This window comes from Salmo salar, unplaced genomic scaffold, assembly GCF_905237065.1.
Source record: "Salmo salar unplaced genomic scaffold, Ssal_v3.1, whole genome shotgun sequence".
NCBI classification, from domain to species: domain Eukaryota; kingdom Metazoa; phylum Chordata; class Actinopteri; order Salmoniformes; family Salmonidae; genus Salmo; species Salmo salar.
This window is the reverse complement of record NW_025549483.1, coordinates 89,354-99,851: the sequence shown is the minus strand read 5'-3', so window position 1 is coordinate 99,851 and position 10,498 is coordinate 89,354. Positions and strand designations below refer to the sequence as shown.

Here is a 10,498-nt window from a genome sequence, read left to right as displayed (position 1 = left end):
CACCCTCTCAGGTCCCAGAGCCGTACCACCCTCTCAGGTCCCAGAGCCGTACCACCCTCTCAGGTCCCAGAGCCGTACCACCCTCTCAGGTCCCAGAGCCGTACCACCCTCTCAGGTCCCAGAGCCTCACCACCCTCTCAGGTCCCAGAGCCTCACCACCCTCTCAGGTCCCAGAGCCTCACCACCCTCTCAGGTCCCAGAGCCGTTCCACCCTCTCAGGTCCCAGAGCCGTACCACCCTCTCAGATCCTAGAGCCGTACCACCCTCTCGGATCCTAGAGCCGTACCACCCTCTCAGGTCCCAGAGCCGTACCACCCTCTCAGGTCCTAGAGCCGTACCACCCTCTCAGGTCCCAGAGCCGTACCACCCTCTCAGGTCCTAGAGCCCTACCACCCTCTCAGGTCCCAGAGCCGTACCACCCTCTCAGGTCCCAGAGCCGTACCACCCTCTCAGGTCCTAGAGCCGTACCACCCTCTCAGGTCCCAGAGCCGTACCACCCTCTCAGGTCCCAGAGCCCTACCACCCTCTCAGGTCCCAGAGCCGTACCACCCTCTCAGGTCCTAGAGCCGTACCACCCTCTCAGATCCTAGAGCCGTACCACCCTCTCAGGTCCTAGAGCCGTACCACCCTCTCAGGTCCTAGAGCCCGAGAAGGGACATATAGAGAACTAAAAGAAGGAGGAAGTGGGAGTTTTGTTTGTTTTGGTAATGTACTATTTTATTAGGGCGGGTGGATTAAGTTAGTATCACTATTATGTTTGGAGTTATTCATTTTATTGTATTTTTTTGGTTTCAAACCGTCCAGTTGGTGGCGGCAAAGCACCTTTTGTGTGTAGTCCGCCATACAACCCACAGAAGAAGAAGAAGACACTTTCCCTTCATCGGATCATTGTTTAAATCACAAGGACAGAGAGTTACAGAGTAAGTATCTTTTATAAGGTTGAATGAAATCGATTGTAAATGTTATTGCTACATATGTGAAGTTGTTAGAAGAATGGAAAAGTGAATGTAAAACATACAGTGGTATCTCAGCAGTCATCTACCTATGATACCCGTAGCATTGGTTTGGTATCGGTAACTACCTGTACAATCACACACCACTTGTCTGCATTTTCAATACTATTTTTACAATCGGAAGCTATTTTAATTCATACTATCGCTTAAATTCCTGCTTTGTTGTGTGGTGTAAGACGTCTGTGAAGTTGTGAAATCGTGTGAACGTGATGCAGGCTACAGTTCAGTAACTTTAACATGCTACTGTACAGTAGTTTATTTTATGTTTCAGTGTAAAACAGTTTTATTCAACATGTATCAGTCATGGATTAGATAATACATGTATTATGTTGTCTAGTTTCATGGTGTCATAATCATGATATTTGCCTTGCATTTCAATCTACACATGAATATGGTTCTGCAATGTTAGATAGGCTATTCTGTTCCCTTGACATTCTGCAAGCATGAATACTTTACAATAATGGAAGATATGCATTGTGTTAATCTTACTATTTGTTCATGTATTGAATGTGTCACTCCTCAGCATCATGACACTCCCTTCCTGTATCTGTCATGAAGGCCTATCCATTCTTTGTCCTTTAGTTACAGAACTAAATCTAGTATCTGTCACTTACCTTTCATGCTGTAGATTTACTGTCATGGTGCTGAGAATGCTTAGTACTGTATCTGTCTCTTACCTTTCATGCTGTAGATTTACTGTCATGGTGCTGAGAATGCTTAGTACTGTATCTGTCACTTACCTTTCATGCTGTAGATTTACTGTCATGGTGCTGAGAATGCTTAGTACTGTATCTGTCACTTACCTTTCATGCTGTAGATTTACTGTCATGGTGCTGAGAATGCTTAGTACTGTATCTGTCTCTTACCTTTCATGCTGTAGATTTACTGTCATGGTGCTGAGAATGCTTAGTACTGTATCTGTCACTTAGCTTTCATGCTGTAGATTTACTGTCATGGTGCTGAGAATGCTTAGTACTGTATCTGTCTCTTACCTTTCATGCTGTAGATTTACTGTCATGGTGCTGAGAATGCTTAGTACTGGATCTGTTTCTTATGTATTCTCTGTATGTATTAGGTATGAACCCTTGGACATGCAGGTACCTCCTGGCAGGCAACTCTCAACAAGAAGCAGCAGCAGTGGATTGACCAGACGCTGTTTACCAGTAGCTGCCTACAGAGCTCACAGTTCATCACTGTCCTTTCCCTGGTGGGGTGAAGACCAGAAGAGGGTGATGTCCTTCCTGTCTTCAAGGCCTGCCTCAGAAAGTGCTGGGGTGAGTTTTTATAATAAATGAGCAGCTTAGAAATGGTAATTTCATATTTTCTTCTCTCATGATCTATAAATGCCTCAGGATGCCACTGGGTAAACATTATCTAACTGAATGATGAACCTTCCTGTGACGATATGTGGAAGAATATATGTCTGAAGTAAACAGAGGAACTGGCCTAGAGCGAGTCCTGTCTGGTATAATTAGTGGTCAGACTGGACAAGGAGGGTTGGATAAACTCCTCTGTATGAAGATGAGTCCTGTCTGGTATAATTAGTGGTCAGACTGGACAAGGAGGGTTGGATAAACTCCTCTGTATGAAGATGAGTCCTGTCTGGTATAATTAGTGGTCAGACTGGACAAGGAGGGTTGGATAAACTCCTCTGTATGAAGATGAGTCCTGTCTGCTATAATTAGTGGTCAGACTGGACAATGAGGGTTGGATAAACTCCTCTGTATGAAGATGAGTCCTGTCTGGTATAATTAGTGGTCAGACTGGACAAGGAGGGTTGGATAAACTCCTCTGTATGAAGATGAGTCCTGTCTGGTATAATTAGTGGTCAGACTGGACAAGGAGGGTTGGATAAACTCCTCTGTATGAAGATGAGTCCTGTCTGGTATAATTAGTGGTCAGACTGGACAAGGAGGGTTGGATAAACTCCTCTGTATGAAGATGAGTCCTGTCTGGTATAATTAGTGGTCAGACTGGACAAGGAGGGTTGGATAAACTCCTCTGTATGTGGAACAGGTGGAACTATTTAGAATGTGTAACAATCAAACCTCCCTATTGGCTGTGTGTTCCACATTCTAAAGTAGAACCATCATTTTACTTGCTGAAATATTGTCCAGAAATGACCTCATTGGACAGAAAGGGGAACTCCTCCCCACACGCATGTTGAACAAATATAATGTTTCCCTGAAACAAAGGATTCCTGTAGTTTCATGAAATAAGAAATGTATTCATAGTATATTATACATCATACAAGCCAACATTCAGTAGCAACACTGCTAAGAGGTTTTGTTTAAATCCATTGATGACTTGTAGTTTTATTGAAGAAGAAAAAAGGTTTTGAGGTCCTAAAGTAAATATTCTATCCTCCTGTCTTTTTGTTAAATTATTGACCTGTGGAACATTCACCTACTGGGTCAATTAGAACATTTAATATCCTCCACTTGGTTGAATTGTAAATGACTGGTATGTCCTGGGAACATACTTAGTGTGTAATGGTAGCTGAGATATGTTGTTTGTATAAAAATATGATGAATCTAACTTAAATAATATTTTCATAATAAACTAAAGTGTAAAAGTGTTAGTTTGTTCCCCAGTCTCCTCTACTCTGACTGAGAAAAGGCCTCCTCAACTGAAGAATCTACAGCTGCTGAGTCTGAGGTGTTAATCAGTCCAGTGCTGCTCTGACCACAGTGTTGTTAGGAACCACATTTTCTAATGCTACATACACAGCCTTGTGTCAACTCTTACTGTGAACTACTTCAGTTTCTGAAATAAACTCAGCAGAGGTCAGACCACAATACATCAACATAAACAACACCAGTAAATGAAACATCCATTATTAATATCTTCTGGTTTCCAATAATGAAAACTGAGTTCCTGTTAGTGAAGTCTCCACCCTCGCAAAAGTTACAAGTGAACAGAGGATAGAGAAGGGGGGGGAGTAGGAGACATGGCTATGAGACAGCTGTATTCTTCAAGAATCACAGACGTGTTTGAGGAATTTAAAATCGACCCTAACTCTGACATTGTGGAAGTCATTTCCCCGACCCCCTCCTTGACTTTTACTAAATAAATGTTTATAACATCAGTGTTAGAATTTCAAAGTCACAAACAAAACATTTATAAGGTATTTTGGTTCAAAAACATTCCACCTGCCCTTCCTTCTCCTGATAGTTGCCTGCTCAGCCAATAGCCACATTCTCCATATTAACCTTTACCTGTTGGTTACAATGTTTACTGATATTCATTATTATACAACAGAAATGTGTATTTATACTACCACAGTACCCTCTGATATGTGTATTTATACTACCACAGTACCCTCTGTTATGTGTATTTATACTACCATAGTACCCAACCCTCTGATATGTGTATTTATACTACCACAGTACCCTCTGATATGTGTATTTATACTACCACAGTACCCTCTGATATGTGTATTTATACTACCACAGTACCCTCTGATATGTGTATTTATACTACCACAGTACCCTCTGATATGTGTATTTATACTACCACAGTACCCTCTGATATGTGTATTTATACTACCATATTACCCAACCCTCTGATATGTGTATTTATACTACCACAGAACCCTCTGATATGTGTATTTATACTACCACAGTGCCCTCTGATATGTGTATTTATACTACCACAGTACCCTCTGATATGTGTATTAATACTACCACAGTACCCTCTGATATGTGTATTTATACTACCACAGTACCCTCTGATATGTGTATTTATACTACCACAGTACCCTCTGATATGTTTATTTATACTACCACAGTACCCTCTGATATGTGTATTTATACTACCACAGTACCCTCTGATATGTGTATTTATACTACCACAGTACCCTCTGATATGTGTATTTATACTACCGCAGTACCCTCTGATATGTGTATTAATACTACCACAGTACCCTCTGATATGTGTATTAATACTACCACAGTACCCTCTGATATGTGTATTTATACTACCACAGTACCCTCTGATATGTGTATTTATACTACCACAGTACCCAACCCTCTGATATGTGTATTTATACTACCACAGTACCCAACCAGGAGCTGCCTACAGAGCTCCCAGTTCATCACTGTCCTTTCCCTGGTGGGGTGAAGACCAGAAGAGGGTGATGTCCTTCCTGTCTCCAAGGCCTGCCTCAGAATGTGCTGAGGTGAGTTTTTATAATAAATGAGCAGCTTAGAAATGGTAATTTAATATTTTCTTCTCTCATAATCTATCAATACCTCAATGTTCACCCAGTGGCATCTTTTCTAACTATATTATTATATATTCTGTGATGATATCTGGGAGAAGATGAGTCCTGTCTGGTAAAATTAGTGGTCAAGACTGGACAAGGAGGGTTGGATAAACTCCTCTGTATGAAGATGAGTCCTGTCTGGTATAATTAGTGGTCAGACTGGACAAGGAGGGTTGGATAAACTCCTCTGTATGAAGATGAGTCCTGTCTGGTATAATTAGTGGTCAGACTGGACAAGGAGGGTTGGATAAACTCCTCTGAATGAAGATGAGTCCTGTCTGGTATAATTAGTGGTCAGACTGGACAAGGAGGGTTGGATAAACTCCTCTGTATGTGGAACAGGTGGGACTATTTAGAATGTGTAACAATCAAACCTCCCTATTGGCTGTGTTCCACATTCTAAAGTAGAACCATCATTTTACTTGCTGAAATATTGTCCAGAAATGACCTCATTGGACAGAAAGGGGAACTCCTCCCTACACGCATGTTGAACAAATATAATGTTTCCCTGAAGCAAAGGATTCCTGTAGTTTCATGAAATAAGAAATGTATTCATAGTATATTATACATCATACAAGCCAACATTCAGTAGCAACACTGCTAAGAGGTTTTGTTTAAATCCATTGATGACTTGTAGTTTTATTGAAGAAGAAAAAAGGTTTTGAGGTCCTAAAGTAAATATTCTATCCTCCTGTCTTTTTGTTAAATTATTGACCTGTGGAACATTCACCTACTGGGTCAATTAGAACATTTAATATCCTCCACTTGGTTGAATTGTAAATGACTGGTATGTCCTGGGAATATACTTAGTGTGTAATGGTATCTGAGATATGTTGTTTGTATAAAAATATGATGAATCTAACTTAAATAATATTTTCATAATAAACTAAAGTCTAAAAGTGTTAGTTTGTTCCCCAGTCTCCTCTACTCTGACTGAGAAAAGGCCTCCTCAACTGAAGAATCTACAGCTGCTGAGTCTGAGGTGTTAATCAGTCCAGTGCTGCTCTGACCACAGTGTTGTTAGGAACCACATTTTCTAATGCTACATACACAGCCTTGTGTCAACTCTTACTGTGAACTACTTCAGTTTCTGAAATAAACTCAGCAGTGATCAGACTACAGAATACACCAAGTTGTAAACATCTTCATCCATTTCATTCAGTTGTACACATCTTCCTCCATTTCATTCAGTTGTACACATCTTCCTCCATTTCATTCAGTTGGACACATCTTCATCCATTTCATTCAGTTGTAAACATCTTCCTCCATTTCATTCAGTTGAACACATCTTCCTCCATTCCATTCAGTTGGACACATCTTCCTCCATTTCATTCAGTTGGACACATCTTCCTCCATTTCATTCAGTTGGACACATCTTCCTCCATTTCATTCAGTTGTAAACATCTTCCTCCATTTCATTCAGTTGTAAACATCTTCCTCCATTTCATTCAGTTGTAAACATCTTCCTCCATTTCATTCAGTTGTAAACATCTTCCTCCATTTCATTCAGTTGGACACATCTTCCTCCGTTTCATTCAGTTGTAAACATCTTCCTCCATTTCATTCAGTTGTACACATCTTCCTCCATTTCATTCAGTTGTAAACATATCTGTAATGTATGTTAATTCTTTGAGACATCATACTAAATATGTTGACTAGCTGGTCATGGGAAATGCAAGTGTTACTTCTTTGAGTTTTTGAGTCAGAGTCGCTAAGCCTTGTGGGATATTAATGAATGTGAACTCAGCAACCGTAATTCCAGAACAGTCCCTCTGTTGTAATAGTGTGATATGTATCTTCTGACAGACTCTATGCTGAGTAAAGTCATGTTTTTATCCTAAAAGGTTTTTCTACCAGAACCAAAGTGTGGATGCAGTCACTATTTAGAGCAGTCTAATCTCATTAACCCAGAACTATAATATTGTGTGATTCAGTTCTGGGTCCATACCTGTTAGAAACTACAGGAGGTGAGTCACATGTTATTAGTTACAGCAGTTTCCATGGAAACATACAGAGGGTTTTATGCAAATCAACCCTTTCTGACTTGACATCTGAAGGAGGAGTCTCTGAAAACCTATTTAAAGCAGTCTGTCCTGACTCAGCTCAGCAGTCTCCAGTCTACCAACTGGTCTCTGTAATAACTATTTAAAGCAGTCTGTCCTGACTCAGCTCAACAGTCTCCAGTCTACCAACTGGTCTCTGTAACTTCATCTTTGTCTCTGTGGTGTTCAGTCTTCAGGTGACGATGGGGGTATTGAATCATCTCTCTACTCTCCTCCTTCTCTCTCTCCTTCCTCCTGCTCTCTCTCATGTAGTGGAGATCTTCAGTGTTGTTGAACAGTGCCAGAATTTCTTCCTGGATGGGACAACTCCAAATCTCCCAGGTATTTTGGTTGGTGGGACAGTCCAGAACCACTACAAGCTGATTTGCCAGTTGTTCAGCAACATCTACAGGTTTGCAACTCTCTACGACACGACCAACAGGATCCCTGTGTTCTCAGCCTACACCTTCACTGGTAATGTTGTTGGTAGCAAGAGACCAAAAAATCAAACCTGGATGATCGAGCCCCAGGTAGGACTAATGTTTTGTCATATAACATAACATTTGTATTTGTTTACTGGTATATATCACAGACAGTTATGTTACCAAGTCAGTCCTGGATGATAGAGCCCCAGGTAGTTCTAATCTCTATTCATTCAACATGTGTATTTGTTTACTGCTATAGACATACAGTATCTTTGAGACATTACTTTTTGGTGCAAACGCTTTCAGCTTAATTCTGGATTGTTAAATTGTGAACTTGTTAATGAGTTATTAATGTCTAAACTAGTTAATGATTTTAATGTCTGACTGGTGTTTCTGCAGCTTGAAGATATAGATATAAAAGAGATGAAAACCCAAGATGATGATGAGGTGAAGGAGCTTAATAATAATAACGTTTTAAGAGTCAACCACCAGGCTGCGGACACAGACTACAAAAATAACAGACTGGATCTGGACAGAGGTCACCTGTTCCCATGTTCGTACGCACCTGATGATGATGCCAAGAGGTCCACTTTCACCCTGACAAACGCCGTTCCCCAAGAAAGATCCTTCAACGGGGGCAGCTGGAGGAGAATGGAGTGCAAAGTCAGAGACGCTCTTGAGCTTAACTGTAAGAAGAACAACAAGATAGAAGCCTATGTGGTGACTGGAGCAGTTCCCAGCTTCAACAACACACTGAAGGAACGAGTGAACATCCCAGATCTCATGTGGACAGCCTACTGCTGTTACAACAACAACCTGAAACAGTGGGTGGCCCAAGCACACTGGGGTGAGAACCAAAAGGAGGACAAGGGGAAAAAATTGCCCTCAAATACCTTGGTAGATCTGTATAACATATTGAACCAGCTTTACCCAGGTGGTGATGTCCAGGTGTTCCCAGATCAGTGTCCAACTGCTGATATTCCCAGAGCGCTTCCCCTCAGGGATGGGGATGTATATGATCATTGTGTCTATGATGATGACTGTGTCTGTTCCTCTGTTGGGGTCAAAGGTTATTACCTACCTGTTGTATTAGTTTCTGTGCTGGTGATGATGATGTAGTGACATAACCACCAGGAACCTGATGTAGTTGTATTTGTTTCCTTTTTTTGGACTTTTAAATTAATAATATGTACCCATTGATTCTTAAAGATATAACTGAGTAGCTTGTAGACTACTGACCTGCTTTAGTAGACTACTGACCTGCTTTAGTAGACTACTGACCTGCTCTAGTAGACTACTGACCTGACCTGCTCTAGTAGACTACTGACCTGACCTGCTTTAGTAGACTACTGACCTGCTCTAGTAGACTACTGACCTGCTCTAGTAGACTACTGACCTGCTCTAGTAGACTACTGACCTGCTCTAGTAGACTACTGACCTGCTCTAGTAGACTACTGACCTGACCTGCTTTAGTAGACTACTGACCTGCTCTAGTAGACTACTGACCTGCTTTAGTAGACTACTGACCTGCTTTAGTAGACTACTGACCTGCTCTAGTAGACTACTGACCTGACCTGCTCTAGTAGACTACAGACCTGACCTGCTTTAGTAGACTACTGACCTGCTCTAGTAGACTACTGACCTGACCTGCTCTAGTAGACTACTGACCTGACCTGCTTTAGTAGACTACTGACCTGACCTGCTTTAGTAGACTACTGACCTGCTCTAGTAGACTACTGACCTGACCTGCTTTAGTAGACTACTGACCTGCTTTAGTAGACTACTGACCTGACCTGCTTTAGTAGACTACTGACCTGACCTGCTTTAGTAGACTACTGACCTGACCTGCTATAGTAGACTACTGACCTGACCTGCTTTAGTAGACTACTGACCTGCTTTAGTAGACTACTGACCTGACCTGCTTTAGTAGACTACTGACCTGCTTTAGTAGACTACTGACCTGACCTGCTTTAGTAGACTACTGACCTGACCTGCTTTAGTAGACTACTGACCTGCTTTAGTAGACTACTGACCTGACCTGCTTTAGTAGACTACTGACCTGACCTGCTTTAGTAGACTACTGACCTGCTGTAGTAGACTACTGACCTGACCTGCTTTAGTAGACTACTGACCTGACCTGCTTTAGTAGACTACTGACCTGACCTGCTTTAGTAGACTACTGACCTGACCTGCTTTAGTAGATTACTGACCTGACCTGCTTTAGTAGACTACTGACCTGACCTGCTTTATTAGACTACTGACCTGACCTGCTTTAGTAGACTACTGACCTGACCTGCTTTAGTAGATTCACTCTGTATATTATTAATAAGTCTATTTCTCTTGTTAAAGGGTCAATCTGTGATTGTTGTATTCTTTTGTTGGACTTTTAAATGAATGATATGTAGCCATTGATTCTTAGAGAATATAACAGAGTAGCTGATTTGGTTTTGGGTGTTGAGATTAGATTTGACCTGATCTGAAATTCAAGCTGTGATCGACATCATACCTGATAATTCAATAACATACATCATGTTAATCTCAGGATCAACTTCCTACAAATGTACTTTGAAACAAATCTCTAAAATAATTACTGCTTAGCCTGGACTCACTTTGCATATGATTACAATGTTATTTTTGAATGTATATTTCATCCTTGTTATTAAAAATAATGAAATAACATTTGAATGTGTTGTGAAAAGAGAATAGACCTTTAGTCAGCAGCAGGTAGTGGACATTAACCTGCTACCCTGG

General features: G+C 41.1%; 1 protein-coding gene across 3 annotated transcripts; it reads left to right on the top strand.

The window, feature by feature from the left end:
* Nucleotides 1-852: 852 nt before the first annotated feature.
* LOC123738286 (endonuclease domain-containing 1 protein-like) lies at nucleotides 853-8,978 on the top strand. 3 transcript variants are annotated; one of them, XM_045713343.1, is made up of 5 exons: nucleotides 853-920; nucleotides 2,089-2,287; nucleotides 5,073-5,193; nucleotides 7,596-7,852; nucleotides 8,147-8,978. In XM_045713343.1, exons 4-5 carry the CDS (start codon nucleotides 7,838-7,840, stop codon nucleotides 8,864-8,866), a joined length of 735 nt encoding a protein of 244 aa, XP_045569299.1. In that variant the 5' UTR covers nucleotides 853-920; nucleotides 2,089-2,287; nucleotides 5,073-5,193; nucleotides 7,596-7,837; the 3' UTR covers nucleotides 8,867-8,978. The 3 variants fall into 3 exon arrangements, with proteins under 3 accessions (XP_045569299.1, XP_045569300.1, XP_045569298.1); XM_045713344.1 differs by lacking the exons at nucleotides 853-920; nucleotides 2,089-2,287 and adding an exon at nucleotides 3,606-3,671; XM_045713342.1 differs by lacking the exons at nucleotides 853-920; nucleotides 2,089-2,287; nucleotides 5,073-5,193 and having other exon boundaries at nucleotides 7,512-7,852.
* The last annotated feature ends 1,520 nt before the right edge of the window (nucleotides 8,979-10,498 follow it).